This window comes from Fusarium oxysporum, chromosome IX, assembly GCF_013085055.1.
Source record: "Fusarium oxysporum Fo47 chromosome IX, complete sequence".
Lineage (NCBI taxonomy): Eukaryota > Fungi > Ascomycota > Sordariomycetes > Hypocreales > Nectriaceae > Fusarium > Fusarium oxysporum.
In genome coordinates, this window is record NC_072848.1 from 578554 (window position 1) to 604698 (window position 26145).

General features: G+C 49.4%; 12 protein-coding genes across 12 annotated transcripts; 5 read left to right on the forward strand and 7 right to left on the reverse strand.

Moving 5' to 3' along the window:
• Nucleotides 1-98: 98 nt before the first annotated feature.
• On the forward strand, nt 99-2209 carry FOBCDRAFT_230724 (uncharacterized protein). Its single transcript, XM_054706783.2, has 4 exons — nt 99-579; nt 629-746; nt 800-1571; nt 1633-2209. Exons 1-4 carry the CDS (start codon nt 456-458, stop codon nt 1978-1980), a joined length of 1362 nt encoding a protein of 453 aa, XP_054562758.2. The 5' UTR covers nt 99-455; the 3' UTR covers nt 1981-2209.
• Nucleotides 2210-3231: 1022 nt separating this feature from the next.
• On the forward strand, nt 3232-4802 carry FOBCDRAFT_188972 (aminotransferase). The gene is made up of 2 exons (XM_031189496.3): nt 3232-4392; nt 4442-4802. The coding sequence occupies exons 1-2, from the start codon at nt 3334-3336 to the stop codon at nt 4616-4618; spliced, it is 1236 nt and encodes a 411-aa protein (XP_031033481.1). The 5' UTR covers nt 3232-3333; the 3' UTR covers nt 4619-4802.
• FOBCDRAFT_188973 (uncharacterized protein) lies at nt 4758-5966 on the reverse strand. The gene is made up of 4 exons (XM_031189497.3): nt 5517-5966; nt 5203-5468; nt 5005-5151; nt 4758-4954 (listed from the first exon to the last, which is right to left on the reverse strand). Exons 1-4 carry the CDS (start codon nt 5764-5766, stop codon nt 4892-4894), a joined length of 726 nt encoding a protein of 241 aa, XP_031033482.2. The 5' UTR covers nt 5767-5966; the 3' UTR covers nt 4758-4891.
• FOBCDRAFT_230730 (flavo protein) lies at nt 5967-7114 on the reverse strand. The gene has a single exon (XM_031189498.3). It carries the CDS (start codon nt 6930-6932, stop codon nt 6216-6218), a length of 717 nt encoding a protein of 238 aa, XP_031033483.1. The 5' UTR covers nt 6933-7114; the 3' UTR covers nt 5967-6215.
• A 319-nt stretch (nt 7115-7433) lies between these two features.
• Nucleotides 7434-8357, forward strand: FOBCDRAFT_230731 (thioredoxin-like protein). The gene is made up of 2 exons (XM_031189499.3): nt 7434-7724; nt 7777-8357. Exons 1-2 carry the CDS (start codon nt 7701-7703, stop codon nt 8230-8232), a joined length of 480 nt encoding a protein of 159 aa, XP_031033484.1. The 5' UTR covers nt 7434-7700; the 3' UTR covers nt 8233-8357.
• Nucleotides 8358-10500, reverse strand: FOBCDRAFT_188980 (uncharacterized protein). The gene is made up of 4 exons (XM_059608670.1): nt 10118-10500; nt 9856-10047; nt 9664-9805; nt 8358-9612 (listed from the first exon to the last, which is right to left on the reverse strand). Exons 1-4 carry the CDS (start codon nt 10432-10434, stop codon nt 8836-8838), a joined length of 1428 nt encoding a protein of 475 aa, XP_059465759.1. The 5' UTR covers nt 10435-10500; the 3' UTR covers nt 8358-8835.
• Nucleotides 10501-11493: 993 nt separating this feature from the next.
• FOBCDRAFT_278887 (uncharacterized protein) lies at nt 11494-12123 on the reverse strand (the record flags this gene model as incomplete). The annotated part of the gene is made up of 1 exon (XM_054706784.1): nt 11494-12123. One exon carries the CDS (start codon nt 12121-12123, stop codon nt 11494-11496), a length of 630 nt encoding a protein of 209 aa, XP_054562759.1.
• A 961-nt stretch (nt 12124-13084) lies between these two features.
• On the reverse strand, nt 13085-15394 carry FOBCDRAFT_188981 (nucleophile aminohydrolase). Its single transcript, XM_031189501.3, has 4 exons — nt 15096-15394; nt 15028-15046; nt 14621-14970; nt 13085-14573 (listed from the first exon to the last, which is right to left on the reverse strand). The coding sequence occupies exons 1-4, from the start codon at nt 15258-15260 to the stop codon at nt 13293-13295; spliced, it is 1815 nt and encodes a 604-aa protein (XP_031033486.2). The 5' UTR covers nt 15261-15394; the 3' UTR covers nt 13085-13292.
• A 267-nt stretch (nt 15395-15661) lies between these two features.
• On the reverse strand, nt 15662-16501 carry FOBCDRAFT_263838 (uncharacterized protein). The gene is made up of 2 exons (XM_031189503.3): nt 15948-16501; nt 15662-15895 (listed from the first exon to the last, which is right to left on the reverse strand). Exons 1-2 carry the CDS (start codon nt 16423-16425, stop codon nt 15798-15800), a joined length of 576 nt encoding a protein of 191 aa, XP_031033488.2. The 5' UTR covers nt 16426-16501; the 3' UTR covers nt 15662-15797.
• Nucleotides 16502-17703: 1202 nt separating this feature from the next.
• Nucleotides 17704-18637, forward strand: FOBCDRAFT_230736 (uncharacterized protein). Its single transcript, XM_031189504.3, has one exon. It carries the CDS (start codon nt 17758-17760, stop codon nt 18523-18525), a length of 768 nt encoding a protein of 255 aa, XP_031033489.2. The 5' UTR covers nt 17704-17757; the 3' UTR covers nt 18526-18637.
• On the reverse strand, nt 18608-20549 carry FOBCDRAFT_230737 (uncharacterized protein). The gene is made up of 7 exons (XM_031189505.3): nt 19670-20549; nt 19528-19584; nt 19402-19477; nt 19218-19352; nt 19088-19168; nt 18991-19040; nt 18608-18942 (listed from the first exon to the last, which is right to left on the reverse strand). Exons 1-7 carry the CDS (start codon nt 20388-20390, stop codon nt 18890-18892), a joined length of 1173 nt encoding a protein of 390 aa, XP_031033490.1. The 5' UTR covers nt 20391-20549; the 3' UTR covers nt 18608-18889.
• A 1831-nt stretch (nt 20550-22380) lies between these two features.
• Nucleotides 22381-26109, forward strand: FOBCDRAFT_143942 (uncharacterized protein; the record flags this gene model as incomplete). The annotated part of the gene is made up of 2 exons (XM_059608170.1): nt 22381-23849; nt 23892-26109. The coding sequence occupies 2 exons, from the start codon at nt 22381-22383 to the stop codon at nt 26107-26109; spliced, it is 3687 nt and encodes a 1228-aa protein (XP_059465760.1).
• Nucleotides 26110-26145: the final 36 nt, after the last annotated feature.

Below are 26145 nucleotides of genomic sequence, written 5' to 3' on the forward strand. Positions count from 1 at the left end.
GTTGTTTGCATGTGACAGGGGTACATCAAGACCCTTAAAAGACAAACAACCTCTCGTATTCCATCCTTCGTTCATTCAATTATTGTCCTTGCTTGCGTATGCATTTCACGGCAATAACATGGGTCAAAGCAACCGTATTTAATTTATTCGTATTTATAGACGGTTACCTAAGCTTTATTGACCTCATCTCATATTCGTTAAATTGGCAGCGTATAAACGGACCAATCAAATCGCTCATAAAAATGTTAGGCCAACCAACGCTCATCCATTAACTTCCAGCAGCTCAAGTTACGTAGAACCATCACCTCACTGAGAGCTCCTTAATCTTAAAAAAATCATTCATCACCGCTTCTTCTTCTTCTTGATCCTTCGTTTTTTGAACTTGGACTTATCAACATCACTCACTAAAAAAGTCATCGCTATTGCTGTATCTTTGTCGTATCTTTCTCGCCACCATGTCTTCGACTGACCCCACTAACCCCTCGATTGACGATGAGCTTCATCTTGAGGGTGAGCCTGCTCCTGAGCTCCTCGAGGGGCGCATCTGGGTCGACGGCTGCTTTGACTTCTTCCACCACGGTATTTACTCTTCCTGTCTCGTCGCGATCAATTGTACTGACGATATCAGGCCACGCTGGCGCTATTGTGCAGGCCCGCCAATTAGGCGATGAGCTCTACGCTGGCGTTCACTCAGACGAGGCCATCCTCGCTAACAAGGGCCCTACAGTCATGAACCTCGCGGAACGGTAACACCAACTCACTACTACCTGTCAAGCGACACAGTTACTGACATTTCCAGGCTCGCTGCTACTGACGCTTGTCGCTGGGTCACCCGTTCAGTCGGCCACGCACCCTACGTGACTTCTCTCCCCTACATCTCCCACTACGGTTGCAAATACGTCGTGCACGGCGACGACATCACCTCGGACAGCGATGGTAACGACTGCTACCGATTTGTCAAGGAGGCTGGTCGATTCAAGGTGGTTAAGCGCTCACCTGGTATCTCCACCACCGATCTCGTCGGGCGCATGCTTCTCTGCACAAAGACGCACTTCATCAAATCTCTCGAGAAGAAACTCGCCGGTGAAGAGGGCCACGGCACACCGGAGGAGCGCATCGTTGAAGGACAGCAAATGCTGGAGCGCATGAAGCTGTATGCGACAGATGCTTCGGGCAAAGCACCCGGCGCCGAGGTGTTCTTCTGGAAGGCGTCGCAGGTCGCTAAGGCGGAGGAGGGTGAGGAGGAAAGGGGCAGTTTCCGGCAGCTTATTGAGGGACCCGGACCTAAGCCCGGCCAGCGCGTTGTTTATGTTGATGGAGGATATGATCTCTTCTCCAGTGGACACATCGAATTCCTGCGCCAAGTCCTCCTCGAGGAAGAAAAGCTCGCTCGTGAAGATGGTTGGTTCTCCGAACAAGCCGTAAATGAGCGTCTCGGCAAGGGTGAAGATTATCCCCCCGCGTACGTCGTAGTAGGCGTGCACGAGGACGAGGTCATCAATCAGTGGAAGGGAATCAACTACCCCATCATGAACACCTTCGAGCGCGGTCTCTGCGTTCTGCAGTGCAAGGTAAAACAACCCCCCCAATACTACCCCAGCCCTGAAAATTACTAACCATTTTAAATCACAGTACATCAACGCCGTCATCTTCGGCGCACCCTTCTCTCCCACAAAGACCTACCTCAACACCCTACCGCGCGGCACCCCAGACGCCGTGTACCACGGCCCAACATCCTTCATGCCCCTGACATACGATCCGTACACGGCACCCAAAGCGATGGGGATCTACCGCGAGATCGGCGCGCACACGTTCGCGCACGTCAACGCCGGTGAGATCGTGCAGAGGATCATGAAGTCGAGGGACATGTACGAGGCGCGCCAGCGGGCAAAGGGCGAGAAGGCGAGTGTTGAGGCGGCGGCGCGCGAGAGGGAGATTCTGGAGGAGGAGCAGCGGAAGAAGGAGGCTGAAAGGGCGTAGGGCGTGGATGTCGTGATGGTGTGAAAGAAAAAATAGGTCCGGTAATGTGCGGTAAACAAGGTCCTTTCAACAGGGAATCCTAAGAGACGGGCGGATAAAAAATTATAGTATAGAGTAATCATGATACCTAGAAATGACGAGTTTCTGCAAGTCTACTGTGATCATACCCTTGTTATCGTACCTTTTTACACTAACATCTCGATACAATGGCACGAAATCTCCACGTCACGAAACACATAGGACCGATCATCGATCAGAAAGCCAGTAATGTGACCTCAACGAAACTCTTTATTATCTCTTCCAATTGGGGGGAACATGACATGACCTCACAGCACCGAGGGGCGGTAACAATGGCAATTGACGGCTAGCCACGGTGCCATACACAATTCCGCCCTGCCAAGATCAGAGAGAACTTCTATCAAGGTTTTCTTCGTCTGTCAGAATTGACAAGCAGGGATTTCATGGCACATGACTATCCACTGCATAAACGTCTGATATGAAAGGATATGTGACGCTGGTTCAATTGGATGGTTGATGTTATCTTTGTTGATAGTCAATTGTTTAAGCCGCGCCCTGGCAGTGGAGCACTCGAGATTTTGACAGGAGTTTCTTGTTCCGCACTGAGAAGAGCCGATGGGACCGGGTATTTTTTGGTGGAAATATGCAGTTCGTGTAAGCGATCTCGATAAGCAAGTTCCAGAAGAGTCATGTGCTCTTTTATTCCCAACAGAAATTCCAGCTTCACCACATTATCAAGAATACCAATTCAAAGCCCATTTATCCAATTGCCCATTCAATGGCGTAAAATACACTCCAACTATAGTTCTTCGTTATCTTCCAGAAGCATCATCGGTGGAACCGCTTCCAAACTGGCGGCTCCCCTCCACCACGTCAAAAAGGCTGTGTGGACCACCTCACCACCTACCAAACCCAGTTTAGCGTTGTTTCCTATCGATATCGCAGGGACATTATAGTGGAAAAAAGTTTGGCAGAAAAAATAAAAAACACCATCGCCGGAGCCGAGCCACCGCGCGGGCAGAGGCGGTCTATCCGGGCCCGCGAGCGGCGGGAAGTTTTTCTGCCCCAGCTCGTGACTCTCCCGAACGACACAAAGGTGGAGACCGGATAGCGGAGGGGGGGAAACAGTCATACACGGGGTAAGTTTGTTAGGTAGTTTGGCCTTTCCGTGCCTACGTATATAAAGTTTGTCTCTGCTCTTTTGTCTTTGCTTGCTTTCTTTATAGACCTCTCATTGTGAACTCCGATCTCGCTCTCTTCCTCCTTGCATTGACTCGAAAGAAGACCTTCGCTCAGGAACAACATTCACTCGATCTTCAATCTTCATCAGCAATCATGGCTCCCTCCGCCGTCGAGACCCAGGACGTAAACCTCACAGCCGCAGCAATCCACAAGAAAGATCTCGCCCAACCCACCGTCAACGGCACTCCCCAGGTCCAGGCTCCCCTCGACGCTTCAAAGCTCACATACACATACACACAATCCCCCCGCTCCGTCCCCGATGAAGCAAACGCTCACTCCGGCGACGAGACCATCGCCACAGACCACATGGTCCTCGCATCATGGAAGGTCTCTACCGGCTGGGCTGCCCCAGAGCTCAAGCCCTACGGACCGCTGAGCCTCATGCCCACTGCCTCCGTGCTGCACTACGCTACAGAGTGCTTCGAGGGTCTCAAGGTTTTCCGTGGTTATGATGGGAAGCTCCGTGTGTTCCGCCCTGATCGTAACGCTGCGCGTCTTCGCATGTCGGCGAGCCGTATCTCGCTTCCCGTCTTTGAGCCAGCAGAGGTAGAGAAGCTCATCATCGCTCTTCTTTCCGTCGACGGCACCAAGTGGCTTCCCGCCGATCGCGCTGGAAGCTTCTTGTACATCCGCCCAACCATCATCGGAACTGCTCCTCAGCTCGGTGTCTCTGCTCCCAAGGAGGCTCTCCTCTACATTATCGTGACCTACATGCCCCGCATGGACGCTCCCCCCGGCGGAATGCGTCTTCACACATCCCCCGACGACATGGTGCGCGCCTGGGTCGGTGGCTTCGGGTACGCCAAGGTTGGCGCCAATTACGGCCCTTCTCTGCTCGCCACGGCTGATGCACGAACCCGTGGATTCCACCAGATTCTCTGGCTGTACGGTGCTCAGGGCGAGTGTACCGAGGCTGGAGCCAGTAACTTCTTTGTTGTCTGGAAGCGAAAGGATGGCAAGAAGGAGATCATTACTGCTCCTCTTGATGATAAGCTGATCCTTGATGGTGTCACCCGCCGAAGCTGTCTTGAGCTGGCTCGTGAGCGTCTGGGTGATGAGTATGAGATTACCGAGCGAAAGTACACCATCGCTGAGGTCGTTGAGGCTGATGCTGAGGGTCGTCTTATCGAGTCTTTCGCTGCTGGTACTGCTGTAAGTTTCCCAATTGATAACACGTCAAGAACCCTGCTAACGATATTAGTACTTCATCTGCCCCGTCTCCCAGATCCACCACCGTGGACAGGACATCAACATCCCCATGGGCGCTGAGGGTGAAGCCGGCGAGGTCACCGGCAAGATCAAGGGCTGGCTGGGTGACATCATGTACGGTCGCACAGAGCACCCCTGGGGCGTTGTCATCCCCGAAAAGAAGCAGTAAACTGCCGATTCAAAAGTGCATTCCGAAAAGGAGCATTAAAAGTTGATTCATAGAACGGCGTTAGCGGTGTTTGTTGATACACAAATGAGACCAGGTTGGTCATGGGCACATGCATTGACAAAGATGGAAATGATAGGTGCAGATAGTTAATGAGATACGAAATAGACGACCAGTTGAAAGTCTGCTCTGCTACTGTACATGTACATGACGAATTGGACATGAGACTGCTGACACCATAATAGCCCACAAATTGCTTCTAGTACATCGCATCGATCAATCGTCGAAGAGATCCTGCATCATCTTCAAAGTCTGGTTCTGGATCTCAGCCTTGAACTCCTGCACGTATGCGTCAGTATTAATCCATCCTTTACAGCGTATCAACGTACCTTGTCAACCTCGTCCAAGAGTTGACACTTTTCCTCCACGATGGCCTCCGCCTGTGCCTTGAAATCCTCAGCAGCCTTTAAAACCTCCTCATCGACGCCATTCTCAATACCTTGATCGGCGAGCTCTTTGTTCAGGTCTTTCCAAGCCTGTTCTTCGGTCGCACAGCATTCATCCTATTCGACACTGAGGCGAAGAACCTCTTCTCTGGCGGCAGCGATTTCTTCCTGGAGCTTCTTTAAATGAACGGTGACAGTTGCTCGGGGGTGGTCTTCATGGTCATTGTGATGACAAAGTGTGGCCGCCAGCGGGTAGGCGATGTTGGCGTATAGCTGTTTGGATTGCGACAAGGTCTGGCCAGATTTCTCTGCGAAGTGCGCTGTCTTGGCCTGCACATCCGTGTGCGCCTTTACGAGGTGGTCGACCGCAGAGCTGTGGAGGGACATGCCCATGCGAGCATACGATTCTGTGTCTTGTCAGAAATGAAGCCCAGCGTCTTGCATCAGGAACTAACCTCGAAGCTGTGAAGCCTGATCATTGCTCTCAGGTGCATGAACGACCTTTCTTTCGGGTTTTGAAGTGTTCAGGGTCTTTCCTAGACAAGCGTGAACCTGCTGATAGATGTTTTGGTAGGGAACAGGTCCGATGGAGGAACTTGTCGCTGGAGTATCATCGTCGCGCAGGCGATCTCGCAGGGTTGAAGGGCAACCATCTTCCTCTAGACTTGAGGTGGAGATAAGGAAATGACTATGCGCAGACGCCATGATTGCATCAAAGCTTCGAAAATAATTTCGCTGTTAAAGAACAGAAAATATTTGTCGAGGACAGTTCAGAGTGCGTGCTGGTGATGGTAGTTCGACCCAGCAGTGGCAGGTTAAGGATGAGGAAGGAACCTGTCGTGCCTGCCTGTGCACCTGCAACATTCACCAACCATATCCGCATTGTGTGGAAACCTGCAATTCCAATTCCAATTCCAATATCAATCTTTCAATTTTTATTCAGAATCATATTGATCACTGATTCATGCCTGCCTGTGCCTTCAGAAATGTCCCTTGTTTTTGTGGTATCAATTCCATCATCAAATTACCCTACGGCTCTGTCATGTATTTCGTTCCCCAGAACTCAAACGCAATATCGCGACCAGTAAACTTACTCCAGGCTCGCTGAAAACAACTCAATTCTGTCGTTTAACTTTTGGTGCTCATATCGTTCCTTAAGCCTTGATCTTGTTCTCAATCGCCTCAACGATAGTCTCCCACGTAACCATGGCACCATTTCCAACATCACCACAAGCCAAATTCTTTGATATCGGTCTCAGAACCTCAAACCAACCATTCTCCCCACCCCATTCATCCTCCAAGACTCGCAGCTGTCTCGCAGTGATGGGATGATTCCACATACAAGTGTTCATCGCAGGCGCGACAAGAATCTTCTTCTTAACACCGTCCACAGTCCCCGTAACATCCCAAGCTCGAACAACAGACGTCAAGAGATTATCGCACATGCCGTTGACAATCTTGGCCATAGTATTCGCGCTCAATGGTGAAATAACCAAAACATCCGCCCAGCGTCGTAGCTCAATATGCAAAATCGGTGCATTGCGCTTCCACGGCTGTGCCCACTCATGCGCATCTGTATAAACAGCGTCGACATGCGGAAGACGAGAGATTTGATCAACAGTGGGTTGTTCAAGACTTTGTCCTGAGAGAAATTCCGATGCTGATCGAGTGAGGATGAGACGGATGGAGATGTTGTGTTGTGATTTGAGACCATTTATAATCTGAACGAGCTTAATTGTCGCCACGGAACCAGAGGCGGCGAGGAGAATATGGCGCTTGCCATCGCCTCGGGCCTGTTCGAGAGCTTCAGTTGAGTTGCGCATATGGTGCTCGTGATGGGCGTCGTGCCCGTGTTGAATTCTGTGAAGCATTGGGATTGAGTGAGATGCGACGATGCGTTTGTCAGCGGTCTTGGCGAGATTTGATAGGGTTTGATGCAGTTGGGTGGAGTGATGTTAACTTTATGACCTCAACGTCACATGTGAGTTGTATGAATGATAGATGTAGTTTTGGCAAACAATTGACCGAGTGTTTAATTGAGAATCAATGGCCATGGAACTCTTTGGAATTGACAGCAGACGGGAGCTTTATCTTAATTGACCCCGCCATCAGCCCCGCGTCATATGATGAACTCTGAGGATATCACGAGCCGAATCGCAAGTGCAGAAAGCGTCTTTGCAGTGCCGACTGAACCTAAGAATGGACTGATTATAATAGCGTGTTTACAGAATGTACTGGCCAACGTTAGGCATTGGTAAGAGCGTTAGTAATTGACAGTGCTGTATTCTACAGGGAGAGAAGCTTTGTGAAGGTGCCAAGGCCAGGCAATAAGCAGTCGAACATGAAACCACTCGGAGCCTACCGAAAGAGATATTTGATTGACAGCGAAGAACAAAACGCATCAGACTGTGGTCTCGGAATAATTGTCATTCTAGCATCACCATAGGCAAACATGACAATGTTGATAAGCCGCAATCGCCCTGTCGCTGATTGGTCACTTCGCCACTGATATCCGGGGATCGGCATCGGAACATCCTTGACATCACTAATCCCATCCAAAACTTCCGCCATCTCCAACACTCCAATCAGTTGTGCATCTCTATTCTCTCACCACAACTTTCTTCCTCACAGCCGCCACAATGTTTGCGCGAACAGTAGCTTCAGTACGCCCTCTCTATTCCCACTACTGCTATTCATAAACTAACTCTTCTACAGTCCCTCCGGCAAGCCGCCCGGCCTGTCGCCGTCCGCTCAACAGCTCCTCTCTTCCGCACACCAATCTCCCCCCTCACACCCTTCCAAGCCCGTCTTCTCTCCGACCAAACCCGCTCCGCAATCGACAAAGCCGTATCGTCCGCCCCCGTCGTGCTCTTCATGAAGGGAACACCCGAGACACCGCAGTGCGGCTTTTCGCGCGCCGCCATTCAGATCCTCGGTCTGCAGGGCGTCAACCCCGATAAATTCGCCGCTTTCAACGTCCTCGAAGATCCTGAGCTGCGGGAGGGTATCAAGGAGTACTCCGACTGGCCTACGATTCCCCAGCTCTACGTTGCGAAGGAGTTTATTGGTGGAACGGATATTCTTGTTTCGATGCATCAGAATGGTGATTTGGCGAAGCTGTTCGATGAGAAGAAGGTTATCCTTGAGGGGGAGCCTGAGCAGAAGGAATAGAAGCGGCGATTGCGATCGGTCGAGTGTATAACATGGTGTAATAGTGAAGATATACCTCTGTATAACAGATACGAATATACAGCAAAAGAACGGAATAGAACGGTGTGGTCGTTTGCTTCTCGAGCTTTGGTGCTGTGAAGAATCTGAGTGTTGTTGGTATTTTCGCTGGCGGTATTCCCGTCCATACTATTGTTGCCAATTGCTCCAGCTGCTCTGACAAGGATGGCGATTTGGATAGCGCACCTGTTTATTCTCTACGGGCAGAATACAATCAAGAGCTGCAAATTGCTCCTATAACAGAGCAGTCCAAGATAGCTGCCATGGCTTCTCTGGTTTCCCATCATGAAGGATGAAAAACCGTTCGTTGCAATGAGTTTGGGGGTATTGGTGTCTCTTCTCAACTGGAGAATCAGGCCCCTTCTTCACTTCTTACCGGGTTGCAGGAGCAGTTTGTTAATGGAGTTACATTACAAGGCGTCAACGACCGGTTAGTGCGTTGCGCTTTTGGTCCGGCCTCGATTTATCCTTAGGTTTATATTCCGAAAGCAATGGTCTATGTCTATAAAGTCTATACCTTCCAGTTCATGTCCGTCAAATCACAGGTCAGAGCACAATACCGCGAGATTCCTCCAAGCGTTTCCGCCAACCGTCCTGTAGCACAGTTCGTGAATGGCCCTTACACTCCGGCACAAACGCAACCTCGATCACTGCATCTCGGCCTATCTCAGCATAATCACGTTTCATAGCACAAGCTATTTGTTCAAACCTAGCCATCACCTTTCGAAACTCCCGATTATCATCCCTGGGTATACGTTCTGGGAAGAGCGCCCCTGGGGTTTCGAGCGAAATGAGCAGCCAGTCAAAGTCATGCTGCCAACCCAGTAGCCGGAACACTTGCTCTCGGGGGAATGAAAAGATCTCTTCGCCGTGTGCTAGGCGGAGGTTGAGTCCTGGGAGGACATCGTAGCTGAATATGAGGTCAATGTTGGGTTTGGGTTCTGGGGATGGAGATCTTGGGACTCCGTATGGTGGGCTGGGCGACCTTTGTCCATATTCGATGGAGTCCCGTGGCCGCCTGGGTCTGGGTTGATTGTTATTGTGGTTCGCTTGCTGAGACTGCTGAGAGGCATTATTTGAGTTCATAGATGATGGGGGAGGTGCATTGGGATCTCTGTCACGATATTCATCTGTCTCAAACCCCGTCTGGGTGCCCGTTGAAGTAGTATGCGCCGATGGATTGTTCCCACGCTCTCTATGGTCAACCCCCATATTTGGTCGTGGATCCGGCCCAATATGCCTAAGGTTATCTTGTAAATCTTGCATCCGACTTACACGTCGCGGCTGCGCGTCAGGAATTGGTTGTAACGATTCATTGATACCCTAGGTTATCTGAAGTTAGTAAAGCACCCCTTCGTGTGTCATCGCACTCACTTCTTCAGCCAGCTCATCCGGACTGTAAGCCCTGCCATAAGGTATCGGACGTCTGTTATTCATGGCTTCGTCCTGTCTCTGGGTTTGGCTCGACGGAGGACTCTCTGAAGAGGAGGAAGAATCACCATCTTCATTGGCTGCTCTGAAGACGGTTAGTACTTTTGTCATGTGTGTCCCAACCAGAGAACGAACGCTGCATAGTTGGGACTATCGTGATCTGGAGGAGATGGTGTAGGGCTCTCGCTGCCAAGAATATTGAGGAGATTCCTCGATCGTCGGCCGTTGTTAGCTGCGGTTGTAGTTCTTGAACGTGTCGAGCGTAACCTCTTCCCTATATCTTTCAGATTGCGTCGAAGGAAGAACCAAACAATATTGGTGTATATCCTGTTTTCTATAGTTAGAGAAAAGTCAAGTGCTAAGAGGGACAAATTACTCGGAGCCATCTCTGGAGTACCGAAGAGATCCGTCATCGCTCGTACTAGGCCAGTACAAGGAGCCATTCTCGCAAACACAGAGGTATTCATGTGCCATCTTAATAAGTCCTTTTTGGTGGACCATATCATTTCTATCGATCAGATCCTTACCAGATATCCTAAGTCTGGTCATGAATTGGGAGCGGAATTGCTCGAGGCTTGCTTGGTAGCTAGTCGCACCCCTCTGGCGACTCCTTTGCCTCAAATTCCGACGTATATCAACCAAGTCACTGATTGAGCCGGGTGTAGCAAACATAGCCAAGTATTGGCCAAGGGAACAGCCGCAAGCCAACTCCATGGCTGGTGGCGGCGACTTGGAAAGCAGATAGTTGCTGGAGTGAAAAATAGGCACAAGCCATTTGCTAGACAGCACACATATTTATTCCTATTGAGACAGGTCACAAGGCACAGTTATTCGAATTCTTTCTCCCACGTTCTACCCATCTTGGTCTGCTCGTCATAGGAGGCCTACTCCTTCATGGCGGTGATTCTGCCTAGCAGACCTAGTCAGCACGAAGCCCCTTGCATAATCTGTTCTATGTTTCGTTGAATAGAATTGAATTCTTCTAATTTTCGAAACAGCTAAAGATATGTGCCGCACGCATACGTACATTTCTCGGAGTCGCCGTGTGCGCTGGAAGTGTATCATGATACGCGCTGGACTTTGACGCGAGTGACTACGCGTCAGGCCTTGAACTTGAGTCCCATCTTTCTTTCAGAGTCTTTTATTGGCTAATCAGGTTACTAGATGATCCATAGGGAGGTTGCATAGAGGTTGAACTTGCAACTGCGCCCTTTTCATGTCGCCATTAATGGGGTAGGGCTGTAACTGCTCAACTCGTAAGAACCACGGTGAAATTGGAGATTTAACTTCAACTAGCAGCTTCAAGATAGCTTGAGGATATCATCTCTCAATCACTGCGATGCTGTATGGCTGCCTGGATTTCCTTGCCATGATGTGATAAGTGCTGTTGGCTGCCCCCATGCTGCATGTGAGGCATCCAATCACGAGGTTAACATAAGTGTTGCTACGCCTCACGAGGCATTCTCACAACCATTTCGTCATTAAATGATTCTCGTTCTCTCATAGATCTAGGATATCATTTGGGAAAGAAGCAGGGAGTTGCTGACGATTTACTGAACCAGTTGGAGTATGTTCTGACCTGCAATTCACAATATGGACAAATAATTTTGTCAATTGATAATTGTTCTAAGGTTATTCTTATGTCGAGGGGATAATTTCCAACGACCAGAACTTTATTTGAGAGATACTGGAAATAATCACTTAGGATACAGACCCCAGGGTTGTCCTTAATGAACGTGGTTATTTTCGACTGTTTGTGTAGCTATCCAATCTCTAAAAATGGGCTTTGGATTGCCAGTCTCGAATCTCTGGCCATTCATATGCCCTAACAACTCCATCAAGCTCACTGTCATTAGCTGAAATCATCTGTAAAAGGAAATACCTCGTCTGCGCTACCCCGTTCATGATCTTCTGTTCCGAGATCGAGTTCCACATATCAACACAGGCATTTACCACCTCATACTTGATCTCCGTGATTTCATCCACTGGCTTTGAAGTTTTCTCTTCTTCCATGTCCTTGTTACTTTCCTCTTGCATATCAAATTCCGACTTGTCATACACCGCTCCGAGCTCCTGAGTGACAAGATCCTCAACAGACGCGTAGGTCGCGCCGCTGTTGTGGACCAAATCGTCGACTACCTCTGTGAGAGCGTCCTCAATGGTGAAATTCGGTTCATCTATTTCATCATCGTCATCTGCCTCTGTTAGCAGTTTTCCTCTGATCAAATTCACTAAAACGCTTTTGCTCTCTTGTTTCAGGCCATCCTTGATTGCCTTGCCAAAGGCCTTTGGAGTCTCTTTCCCAGACAAGAGCCCCCCACGGGCTTCGTACAGGCCTACAAGTTCGAGAAGGAGACGATTTCTGCTGCGATGATTTCCGTCGCTACGTTTTTCACGCGACATGGGGAGATGGCTGCTTTGACTTCGTGTATGTCCTTAGAAGTCCATGGTGGGATAGAGCTTGGGTGTATCAGGAATTCCTGGTTTCTGATCGTGTGAGGTTCTTCTTTGGCAAGTACTTTATTGCCTGTGAAGAAATGTCTCCTCTTCTGCCGCAAATATGCTGTCAAATTTTGTCGCAAATCTTTCTATTCCAATCTGGCACTAAACCGGTCAATCGGTTTGTTGAAAGCCCCTAATACTCATGGGACGACTCTGGAGACTCAGTTGGTCGAACTTACGGTATGATTATGAAAAAAGAGGATTGGGACTTCGATACAGATTTAAAAGATCTTCTCATGCACAGCGGCAGTAGTCGCGCGTCGGACGCTCGGGACAGATACTTTCTGTTCTCGGCATGGCGCGTCCTGGGTATGGTATCGTACCGAATTATTCGCCGGAGAACGATGTGAACAAGGTCCTAATCGAAACAACGCGCAAGGTAATTTCGTTTGAGGATAGCCTGAACGTGCTGACGTATTTGGGTCTTTCGAATCCTCCTCACCACAACAGAAAGGACAGCTTGCCATCATGGGTGGTCGACTGGACGGTTAAGAGCGACCCCTCCCGAGATGTCGGTGCACGAACAAGGACGAAAGACCTGTACGTCGTTCTTTCAAAGCAGAGAGATCTAATGCTTCATTCATGTAACTTGCTCATCCGGAAGACCCCAAAAAGATGACAACTGTATTAGAGGTCTGGGGCACTCTGTCAGACGATAACATGCAGAAAGACGACATGTATGCTGTTCATGATAACATGCCTGCCCTTCAGATAATATATAAGGGCTCACGAGGTTGCGAAATCTCTGTAAACGGATATGCGGTTGAAAGCGAAGACGAGCTATGGATTCTTCGTGGCGGGCCGGAGCCATTTCTTTTGAGAAAATGTCCTGGGGAATATCGATTAGCCCAAGGAGCACACTGGTTACTGTTGCGGCATGATCTGACGCAGGGGGAACTCAAAGACTTTATTGACGATACAGGGCATCTTCATACGAGCAAGCTGAACTTAACGCGCATCATAATCTTTTAAAAGAGGCAAAGATCAGAGTAGCCCGGAACGTAATGAAACAAAGCAGTTGAGGGATTGCCTTGGCTCCTTTTTCCTCACTATTACTGAGAATACATTCGTTACTGAGGATATGCTGCACCATCAGCCCTAGGATCACTGCCAGCCGACCAAACCGGCGTTCCATCTGGATCAACGGTATATCTAATAATCTGCCCACGCCCAAACATAGCTCTCTTCCAACCCGTAAGCACAACAACATTATGCCCCAACTTCTTCAACTCTTCGACAGTCTTTTCAGAAATGCCCTCTTCCACATGAACAGTCCAGTCCAAAACGTTACCCTCGTCTGGCATACCGGCTCCAATGCAGATTCTCGGCGCATCAAGAGCCTGTTGAGGGTTCAGACCGAAAAGTACTTGGTTCAGCAGGACTTGGATGGTTCCTTGTGGTTGGTTGAACCCGCCCATTACACCGAAAGTAGAATGTAGAGATCCATCGCTGATATTCGTAGCCATGCCGGGAATAATCGTATGATACGGTCTTTTTCTCGGCTCGAGCTTATTAGGATGTTTCTCATCCAACGAGAAATTCGCACCACGGTTCTGAAGTGTGAAGCCACAACCCTTAGGAATAATCGCAGTTCCGAAACCAGCATAGTTGGAGTTGATAAACGAAGCAGCGTTACCAGCGGAGTCAGTAACAGTGAAATAAACTGTATCGCTGCTTTGAAGTGCAGGAGATACGAAATCAGGGTTTCCGGGTTGAACACCATCGTGGGCTTTTGAAGCAGAGAAGATCTTGGCGCGCTCGGCGAGGTATGATGGGGAGATCATGCCAGCGGTGGGAACCTTAGTGGTGTCCGGGTCGGTGACGTACCAACTTGCGTCTGTGAAGCCGAGACGTAGAGCCTCGATAATAGCGTGGAGATACGCCGTAGAGTTATGATCTTCCGGTGTAAACTTTGGAATCTTTCCCTGTTTCTCGAGCTGTTCGATTATACCCAGTGCCATGAGAGCGACGATACCTTGGCCGTTTGGGGGGTGTTCCCAGAGCTCAACACCGCCGTTGGGATCTTTGTCTGTCAGGCCTTGACCGCGGAATTTGACGGAAATGGGCTCTGTGTTCTGAGTGCCGGTTTCGAGATGGTGCTTCAAGTCGTCGAGTTCGAGATATCCTCCCAGGTCTTGAACAACCTTTACGATCTCCTCTGCAATACGACCAGTGTAGAAACCCTTCTTACCCTCCGTCGCCAAAGTTCTGAATGTTTGAGCGAGAGTTGGGTTCTTGAAGACTTCACCTGGACGAGGGGCTCTCACGCCATCTTGTGTGGAGGGGTCTTTCTTGAGCATCTCTGCGAAGTTGGGGGAAGCATCACGAAGAAGCTTCTCTTGAGCTTGCCACTATCTCAAGTCAGCCCAAACCCCACACTCACAAGAAAGACACTTACAGAGTGAGAAGCGATTTCAGTAAGAGGGAACCCATTCTCAGCTAGCTTGATCGCTGGTTCGAGGATCTGGCTCAAGCTAACTTTTCCACTGCCAAATCGCTCAACGGTATCGACCCAGCCAGCTGCAGCGCCGGGAACAGTAGCAGCGTGAACGTGATGAGTTGGGATTTCGCCAACTTTACCGTCGGGAATGTTGAGGCTCTTGCGAATGTTCTCGATGGTCTGCTTTGAGCCTGAGCGGCCGGAGCCATTGAGACTTTTGACTTGCCTTGTGGCGGCATCGAAGTAGAGGAGGAACATGTCACCACCGATACCGGTGGACACAGGCTCTGTGACGTTCAAGCCCGCGGCTGCTCTTCATTAGCCCTCGCTCACAAGTGCCTATTATTGTCGTGATGTTGACGTACCAACTGCCACAGCTGCGTCCTGATGTCTGTTAGCTACTGACTCGTGGGTATGAAGGATGCTAACTTACAGCTGCATTACCACCAGCTCTCAGAATTTCAAGACCACAATTCGCAGCATGAGGTTGAGGCGCCGCTACAATACCCTCCGTGCTATGAACAACGCTCCTCCTGGAAGGAAAGCCAGTGAAGCCAGCCGAAGGCGGCTCATAAATCGACGACGTAGGCAGTGGCATGGTTATTATTCACAGAACGGCAAGCAACAATACTCGAAGCACAATGAACAAGTGGAAGTCGGGGGAAAGAAGGACCTATTTACATAATATTTATGATGTAAACACTTTCCTTCAGACCTCGGGTCAAGCCCGATGTTACACTTGGAGACGTGGGGGAGGGGTTCTTTTGAATGGCGGGGTAAATTTGGAGGGGATAATGTCGTGATAATGCCTCTCGCCGATCTTCGGGTGTGCATGTCCGGGGTTTGATCTTTGGAGGGCGCTTTTTACATCATTCACGACAGATTTCGGGGTAATCATATGGTGTTGTAATTCAGCGGAGGGAGCACAGTTGATAGATGTCACCGAGCATAAAATAAGCTTATCAACGCCATGAAAGCCATTGTCTAAGCGCAACCAATGAATTGAGTACCAGATTTCGCTTATAAGAAAATGACAGTCTGTTGAATTGACTGATGAGTGAAAAGTAAATGCTTCCGCTGAACCGACTTGGCAGTTACGGGTATTACTCAATGGTTTCCATCTCAATACCCGACTTCACTTAGCAATCTTCATCCCAAGCCGCTGAAGATACGAGTAAATCGATCCCTTAGGCACCTTCTCAAGGCTACTCATCCATCTCGCCGCAAAACTCCCTATAAACCGTTAGCTTTCTCTTTTACCACAGTCACAAGTAAAATGACTTACCAAGTCTCGGTCCAACCTCATCAAACCCCAGCGCTCTCAGCACCCAAATAAGATCAAACTCCACCAAAACACCGATAGCAATGATCGTGCCCGCTGCAATCAACCCAGCGTAAACAGGATGTTCTTTCGCAAACTCCCAAGCAGTGTTTGTAGCTCTTTTTACGGCTTCAGCCATGGGCTTGGCGAGCTGTGCGCCATCTTTTAAGAGCTTCTCGATCTTACGCTCGATGGCTTCGGCGAGGCTTGACGTCCAGCTATTGGTGGAAACTACTTGCTTGAGACGATGATGCAGTTCAGTCTGGGTGCCAGTGTGGGTTTGAAGGATGGAGACGAATTGAGAGGCTGCGTCGTCGGAGTAGGGGACTGGTTGGGCGGTGATGAGCTTTGAGTTTGTGTTGATCTCGCTGACCTGGGGCGATGGTTGAGTTGGGGCGTTTTGGCCGGTGAGGCAAGAGAGGATGGAGGTAAGTGGATTCATTTTGATGAAGTTGCTCGTTGGGTCAGTGGTGTTGATGCAAGGGGGAGATGATGCTGATGAGTTTGGTCGGACGAGGCTCTGTTTTATTCTGATGACAGGATGGAAGGCCTCCTGCATGTTTGCGACCACTCTTTGCGACCACTGACACCATTCACTCATCTGCATGAATCACAATCAAGATGTAACCACTGTTGGGCGCCGTTGGCTAACTTCATTGCCCGCGCCTTGATGTTGGCCCGAATTGAGGCCATGAGAGAGCCAACATCACACAATTTGGCCGGATCGCAGGCCGCAAGGCATATCCGCAAGGCACCTAAGCGACTACAAGTGTGGTCTCTTCCTCAACTCAGTTCTTTCATTTATTCTTTAAATCGATCTTCTTGAACGTTTGGGCATTGGTAAGGACGAGTTCAAATTGAGCCATCTACAAACTTGTCTCTCCTAAATGACACAAAAGACTACTAATGTAAACGAGCTACGTTCTCAGGCTGTTGTGCCCTGGAGCGATTCCTCTAATATTTCACCCAATTATGCATGTCTAAAGATCCCTGAATTGCTTATACCTAAAGGCGAGGTCTGATTCCCTCCTGCCCTTGCAGAGACACTCCGGGCAGTCCCAGATGGTCCCCTGCTTGGCACAACACCAAGCTTTTCCCACGTGCAACAAGGCTTTCTGTCTCATTAATAATCCACCTGTCATACATCAAACTAAAAACCTGATCCAGATCCCCCGAACGAACCAATATTCCCGCGTGGTCCCTAACATTCCAGAGCCAGACGGCCCAGGAACGTAACTCTCACCTCGCTCATCGTGGCGGATCGGTAGAGGCCAACTTTGTCGAGGACTCATTAAAACAATACAAATAACTCAGTATATAAACTCCAGGAACTGTCGCAATGGGTAAAGGGATGGCAACATGGCGCTGATCGGCCATTAAATAGAGTTAATTGTCATGGTCTACTAACCCCAGACCCGCGCCACATACATAGTTGGTATGTAAACTATTCAAATTCCTGAGTTCTTAGGCATTTGATTGCCCAGATCAACTGTGGCTAGACTCTTTCGGCCAAGATGAAAGAAGGTACCGTGTTTTATCGGACAAGCCTCATGCCAAGTCCCGGCCCTGATCAGCGTTCCTGCATTGGTGATTAACTTTTCCCAAAGGGACGATCAATTCATTGCAAAGATCTCACCACATCGTACCTATGACTGACATATAAGTACTGGTTGCTATCTTGTAATGTTGGGGTTTGGTCAGTTCAACAAACACTTCAACTCAAACACACTCGCTCCATTCCCTATTCTCTCTATCATTTCATTAAAACTTCACAATGAAGCCCGTTCTCGCTTTGACAGTCTGCCTCAGCGGCATCATGGGCGCTGAAGCCTGGGTTCTTCCCCCCGGTGGTGCACCCAAGGCTGGCTATGCTCTTCGCCCAGAGGATAAGTCTGGTAACAAGAACGCCGCCGACACCAAGATCAAGTTCTCACCTGGTGGCTCTTCATCTTCTTCTTCAAAGTCAAACGGTGTCGTCGCTGGCTTCATCAACCCCAAGACCGGCGGTTCAAAGCGCAGTGGCATCGACAGGCGCGATGACGGTGATGACGGTGATGACGATAGTTCTGATGATGGTGCTGAAGGTGATCCCGAAGTCACCATCTTCACTCGCCCAGCCACCAGAATCGGCACTCTCAAGAAGGGAGAAACCTCTGGCAACGATGATGGTGGTGGTGATGATGAGACCAAGTACTTCAAGACCAATAACAAGAAGCAAAACGGCAAGAACAAGGACGACGACGACAAGAAGAAGGACGACAAGACCAAGACCAAGAAAGAAGACAGCACCAAAACAAAGACCAGCGACGACGCTACCAAGACAAAGTCCAAGCAGGACGACGATAAGAAGACCACCAAGACCAAGAAGGAGGATTCAACCAAGACAAAGAGTAGTGATGATGCGACCAAGAGCCCTAAGGTGAATGATGATAAGAAGAAGGGCTCCAAGGACGACAAGAAAGCTGACGATAAAAAGTCTGGCTCAAAAGGTAGCGATGACAAGAAGGTCGATGACTTCAAGAAGAAGTCCAAGAGCACATAACTCCACCCTCACTTCCACCGCCATCTCTTACAATCATGTATCTTATTTAGATCTTCTTTTTATCAGGAACGTATACGTGGAGTTCAGGAAAGGTAGCTGTTATTAATCTTTCAGCCTCTATCTAGAATTGTATTTGTATCATAACAAAAAAAATGTCTTCTTCCCCAGACGTGACATGTTCTAAATATGCTTGCTTTCCTCTCCTCCGCAACTGGTATAGCGGTATGATGGTTGGAGTTCGGTACAGATATGTGATGCTTTGCTTGGACCGCTTTGGAATTGGCGCGTCCCTTGCTCTGTGGTGTGTTGAACTTGTTCTCTATGGTGGATATCGGAGCGACTAATACGCCGTGGTGTTGGTGGCTTAGATGGGGATTCCCTGGTATTCGTCGTATCCGAGAGCGAGGTTCATGTTCTCTGCATTGTTGTTAGACGAATAGCAGTGATGTTAAGTGCGGAACTTACGCAGGCATTGTGTGGCGGCACCCTTGTGGAGGTTGTCGATGGTGGCGCATCTTCAACAAGTTAGTGGACGCATCGGATCTGGGTTGAAGATACTTACACGACGACACGCTTGCCGGTGCTGTCGACAGCAAAGCCACCAATCTCAACGTGGTGCTTGTCCTGGATGGCCTTGACAACACTTTACGACGTTAGTTCATGCGATAATCACAGTACTTTGGGGTACATACGGAGCTTCACCGACAACCTTGACGAGCTTCTCGCCGGCATATCGGTCCTGGTAGATCTGGCGAATATCACGAGATGTCATCTCCTTGTTCAGGGGAATGTTGACGGTCAGGTGAATACCGCGGAACCAAGAGGCGCTGAATTTGTCAGTCTTCAGTGACATGGTGTGAAAGGTAGCAGGCTTACACATGGGGCATGAAAGCAGCGGGTGTACCAAGGTGATGGCTAATTTCTCGCTCGTGGATGTGGCCTGTGAGGGAGTCTTTACAAGTTAGCTTCCTCTCTCCCCATGTCCTCTCTCTTTGCACTTACAAGGCAATAAGTTGTCCTTGAGGTTGTTGGTGTCGTTCTTGGGAGAAGGCTTGGTACCTGTTCCACTGTTAGCCTTCCGAGTCCCGATTATTCTGCGTTCTGCTGCGCGCAAGACATGGCGTCCGCACGAGTTGTGACATACCAGCTCCGCTGTAACCACTGACACCGAAAATGCTAGGAATACCACCGAGGTGCTCAACAATAGGAGCCAAAGCAAGCTGAGAGCCAGTAGCATAGCAGCCAGGGTTGGAGATTCTTGTAGCTGTGGCAAGCTGGCTTCTGGGCTGAAGCTCGCAAAGACCATACTTCCATGTCTTCTGGTCCTCGTCGAAACGGTAATCGGCGGAAAGATCGACAATCAAGCTCTTGCTGTTGCCCAGAGCCTCAACGAAGGGCTGGCAGACAGCATTGGGGAGCGCCAGAATCCAGGCATCGACCTTGCCATCCTTGTCCAGCTGAGCAACCTCCTCAGGAGACAGACTCTCATAGATGATCTTGCGCTTGCTGTAGCCCTTCAACTCTTGTCCCTGAAGTTCACGGGAAGAAACGTGTCGAAGATCCATCATGGGGTGCTCGTTCAGAAGATCGATAAGAGCCTGACCAGTGTAGCCACGAGCTCCAATGAGGCCAATTCTTGAGGGAGAATCGTTGGAGGCATTCTTCATACCCAGAGGAGGGTTGGGGTTGGTCTGGATAGCGTAGGACAAACGGCCGGTAGAAGAGAGGCATCGAGCCTGTGCGACATTGAAGCTTCGGCCGAGGGAGATCTTGGGCACGGGCGCAACGAGGGTTGAGACAGCGGCGGCACGGGGGGCAACGCGGCGAGCGCTGGTGCGCAGGGCGGAAGAGGTAGCGGACAGCATGATTCCGATAGGGAGCGAGCCCAATTGACCACTGTAGGGAGTAGTAGAGGAGGTTGAGAGGGCGTGATGAAGGGATTGTTGGTGGGCGGGCTGGCTCAGATTCAGATGCGACAAAATAATCCTTGATCGAATTGACGTTGGTGTGGGGTTTGCCGTTTTGTGTGGCTATTCACGGCCGAAGTCGGTCGCTGGTGAAGTTGCTGACTCATCACGTTTGGACTTGATCGACATGCGCCTACCGACGAGGAGACCGTGTATCAAGAAGAAGGAGTTGCTGTGGTAATTTTTGCAGGAGCATATGAGCTTGCTTTGCTTTGAGATGGTTTTGGCTTCATTTTGAGCCCAATTGAGAAGTTGCCTTCGAACCTTTGCGTCACTCAACCGACCGTTGTCCTGATTGTTGCCCCAGCGCCTTTCCACGTTAAAAGTCAAATGATGGTTTCAACGGCGCCTGCGAGTTAGAACTGCCAAGTGACGGTTTTCCTGTGCGGAAGGGAGGAGTTTGAGACTCTGAAGAAACTCAAATTGTGCGTTGGACCAAGAAGAGAAGTGACAGAAGGTTTGGAAAGTGAACTCATGATGACATCGTTTGGCCAATTGTATAAGTACATGGTGAATAAAGAAATGGAAGGCTGTTTGGCGGTAAATGTGCTATTGCCAATGTTAAAGTTTGGGCGTTCGCTGTGTAACATCCATGTGTGGGAGCAGCCCATCGACGCACTGGATGGCGTAATGACTGTCCTCAATCCTGAGCTCAACTTGGAAACAAGTCAACAACAAACGACGGGAGGTGCTGACACAAACAGCACTCGTCTGATGAAGAGCCTGTTGTAGCTCCTTCCAATCTCTCCGTCTAACAAACGCATGGCCTTGACAAAGATATGACCTCTTCACCAACATCTGCATCTTTTACAACTGCATCCTTGGCCATGGTGTAGCAAGATGTCTCCGAAACTCTCATCTCAAACACAGCCAATGAATCGGCTAACGTTTCCCATGCAAGCAATACGCAGCTGATACATACTTCAATAATGCTTCCGTATATGATTGTCATATTTTCACCTTTGTCGTGATGAAAGAGCCGCAATACACGGTGTTGGGTTCGCCGCCAAATAACCATCCGGCTGTCGATTGAACTGATGACTAGCAGGTCTCTTGCATGCTGAACACCCTATGGCCCTCCGACACGCACCAGAACTCAGTTCGGGATCTATATTTCGAGATCGCTCAACACTTGTGTCGGGGGGCTGTGGTGCCTGAACTCTGTTAGCCAGTTCTTCTCTTGCGCCTGACTCACAGGTGGAAAAGGTCACGGTCACTCCGACTTGGGCTTCAAAGCTGCAACGGAAGCTTCGTGCTTTGTGCGATGCACACAAGCAATTGTCACAGATCGCACGCGATGCAACCGAGCTTACTCAAGGCAGCCTGAATCTTTCTACATCTGCCTATTGAGGCGCCAGTTAACACATGCGATCAACAGCCAATGCTCCCCCGAAATCGAATCACATTACTCTCCCTCTTGACCAGAGGCAGCCCGTGAGGTTCTGTCACTCCCAAGGTCATAACTTGCCATTCGTTTCAACCCGTATGCTGTCAACCTCAACGTTACCTAGGAATGTGAGAAACCTCGCGCCGTCTTGAGCCTCTGGCCCCGCTGGTGGATGGTCCAATAAGGACCACTCAATCCTGGGAACCTGCGTCAGAAGGCCTTATCTCGGTGACAAACACCAGTCACGGTACGACGTTTAATGATGTGGCGGTGAATTTGGTGTATCAGTTTGACAAGCGGGTTTCCAGGATTCCTGTTGTACGCAACGATTGTCCAGATGCCTCTCCCTGTAGGCGGACTGGTCTGCCAGGTCAATTCGACCTCATCGAAGTATTTATGCTCACAAGGATGCGAAACTCTCCTCAAGCGCTCAAGCTTTCACAGACTCTTCCACTGTAAAGCGACTCACCCGAACCTTCATTCGTCTTTATTTGAGACGAGATGGCTGAGATTGTCAGACCTGCACTTGGCCAGCAGGTTGCCATCGGCACGCTTTACGATGCAAGGGTTGACCAATTCCTTCAGTCCTCTATCTTGCCACCGAATCTGCCACGAGGAATCGTCTTGCGAGGTATCCTCCCACCCTCTGACCAGCTCCAGAATTGGATGGCTGAAGGTTCCGATCATGCGAGTCGATTCAGAGCAATGCGTGTTGATGACAACCTTGCAGCAAGCATTCTATCCGGCTCAATCAACCTCGAAGGATCTGCCAACTTTCTGAAAGACAGCACAATAGATGAAAATACACTCTGCGGTGCAGTTCGTCATTTCTTCAATACATATAAAGATGTTCTTGATATTAATAGGGGGGCGTTTAGAGCTGGAGGGGCTCCAGCAATGTTTCTCCCGCCGGATCCTCGCAGTACCCATGTGGTCACCAGTGTCAGATGGGGACTGCAGAGCATTCTGACAATGAAGCACCGCATAGCAGATCCGAGTCAACAAGTAGCCCTGAAACTTTCATTTCAGAGAGACTTAATGGAGCTGAACGCTATCGTCAATTCCATTTACTCGCTCGACTTCAGCAACGATCTGGCAAGCCAGCGACTTGAACTCGACTATGAGTTCAAGCTCTATACTGACATCCAGAGGGATCGTGGCATTGGCAAAGAAACCCTGCCTGTTATGTGCAGGTTTGTGCAACTGGGCCCGCGGCAGATTACACATACTCCTGACGAAGCAGGGTACCCGATGGAATACACCTTACATCCCATACAAGTCCTCCGCCATCTCATGCCTGGTGGGGGCCCTCACCAAGCCCTGAGAGCTATCACCAACATCGATCCTTTCTTTATTCTTTTTGATAATTGGAATGCTTGTACAGAGAAGCTTGAAGAGTACAGACACTCGCTCGTGGGTCGGGAACAATATCTTGCAAGGAGTCACATCGACGAAGTCGATGCATCAATTGCTCTGCTTGAAACATCTCGGAAAAATCTCCAGATGACTCTGCAGAGAACTGTAGCAAGTATCAAGGATGGCACAGTGCATGAACATCGTCTCGAGTACATATATGCCGATCACGAATCATCTGCCCGGCAGATCTCTATGATCGCTGGCCAGCAAAGCGACAAGCTCAGATTCATCGAGCAATGTCTCAATAGTGGAGCGACATATATCGGTTTCAATGGCGCTTGCATCAACGAACGCACTCTGTCTCACGATCCTCCTCCATATCGTTTCCTTTTCAATAATGCTGTGCTCAAGAGTTCAAGTTCATGGAATGAGCATTGCACAACTCTGAGGGAGTTCCTTCACAACCCCCAGACCCAGAACCAGGTGTTTATAGTCGACTGCGATGCCCCCTCTGAGTACAGAGAGTTGGGAGCCCCAATCTTTGGTCCAATACGAACAATTTTGAAACCAGTGATTGAAGTTTCGGAGTATCGGGATACGTCAGCAGAACGCAGGTCTCCTACCAGACAAGCAGAGCACCGGCAACAGCCACAAAGGTGTATCGCTCGTTGTGATCCGGGCGAGATGGATTTTGATACACGAAGACCGGCTGAACGCCGCTTGGTCAGGATCCCCTGTCCTGGGCCATCTTGTGACTCTCACTTGAGTCGTGAATGGGCCTGCGCCACTTGCAAGACTCCTCTAGAGTTCGGGTCAACGAACAACTGCATCTACTGCGACTGTGGTTCAGCCGCTTACGACTCATGGGACTTCAAATGCAATAGCGATAGTCACGGACGCGGTTTCGATAGATACCACACGGATGAACTTTATCGACTCTTGACAAGATCAAAACGGCCTGATTGTCGCAATATCCTGGTTCTGGGACAGACTGGCGTTGGCAAGTCAACCTTCATCAACTCTTTCGTCAATTTCTTGACGTTTGAGAGTTTCGATGAGGCGAAATCGGCCCTGAAACTAGAGTATAAGGTCCCGTGTTCCTTTTCAGTCAGTCATTGGAACTCATCGGACCTAGATCAGGAACTTGAGAGCCTGACGATCCGCGTCGGCTCTGGAGATGATGAACACGACGGTACCACCGGCGATTCTGCGACACAGAGGACATCAGTTTACAGAGTGACATATAATGATACCAAATACCGCATAATCGATACTCCAGGTATCGGCGACACCCGAGGTCCTGAAACAGATAATAAGAACATCAAGGACATCATGAACACTCTGAAAAGATACAAAGAGCTTCATGGAATATTGATCCTGCTCAAGACCAACGAAGCGCGCCTGACCGCCACAGTTAATTTCTGCTTTGGGGAGCTACTGTCCCATCTCCATCGCAGCGCTGTTGCAAACGTCGTCTTTGGATTCACACATACCCTCATCTCCAATTATGCACCAGGAGATGCTCTCAAACCACTTCAAAGCTACCTGAAAAATAACACAACTGTTGACCTAACGGTATGCCGCGCAAACTCGTACAGTTTTGATGCGAAAAGCTTTCATTACCTGGCTGCGTACTTTCAAGGTGTCAGAGGCGAAGACGAGAGAAGTTCCCGGGAAAGTTGGGATAAATCGAAAGCAGAAACTTTGAGGCTACTTTCCTATATTGACAACCTCAGACCACATGAGATCAGGCAAACGCTCACCATGGAAGGTGCACGCGAAGCGCTCTGTCATTTGATGATTCCTATGGTTGAGATTTCTCAGGAGATCAGAAAGAATTTGAGCCTTCTGGAAGAAAAGATGGCAGAGTTAAATGATATGCGCCTGACGGGAGATGAATTACGAAAGAAACTTCATCTGGGAAGGATCAAGGTTGTTCCTACAAAGCTCGACAAGCCTCGTACTGTATGCAAGAATAAGCATTGTTGCGAGTTCAAGTCCAATTCCAACGGCGAGGTTGTCCCATTCTACAAGTCAATTTGTCACGAAGATTGCAGATTACCAGGTGTTACTGAAGAGTGTGTGGGCCATCCAGAACTCATTAAATGCCGGGCTTTCAAGGAGACCAAAGACAAGACTTGTAAAAGTTGCAAGCATAGTTGGCAGGAGCACATGCATTTCTTCTATGAACTGACAGAAAGCAAGGTCAAGGTCAAGGATAAAGACGTTGAGCGGCGCCTCAGAGACAACGCAAGCGATATGGCACTACGACAAGAGGGTATAGAGCGAGTTCAACAACTTGAGAAGGAATACCGAAGCGAACAGAAACAGCTACGAAAGGCCACGGCGCAGTTTGTTGCGTATCTGAGAGAGCATTCTGCCAATGCCTTCAATGATGCGACTGAAAAGTATTACGACCAACTCATCAAGATTGAGATAGGCAAGATCCAGTTTGGAAAGGACCACAGATTGAACGTCGATGCGAACAAAAGAAAGCTCAGAGGTCTGACAGATGACAGAGACAGGCATCTCGAGCTTGTCAAGACGATCCAGGAAAACATGCATGCTCCTCGTGACCAGACGGAAGCGCTTCTGACTCAAGATGGAGTCGAGCAACTCATCAGGGATCTATACAATCTCAAGCACTTTGGCAAGAATTTGAGGAGTTTAAGAGATGACATTACACATTACAAGAACCATGGCAAGCGATCGCATCACCGTCATCGATCTCGGTCGCGAAGGTCTGAGCGGAGCTTGGAGACGCGTGAAGATGTAAGTGACAGATCTAGTCGAAGCCACGATGAGCGTGAACAAGAATCGGGACGGGACAGGGGCATTCTTCAAGGAATCCATAAATTCCTCTCCGATTTCTAGATCTATCGGGGATGACAAAGTAAGCTGATAATGGTG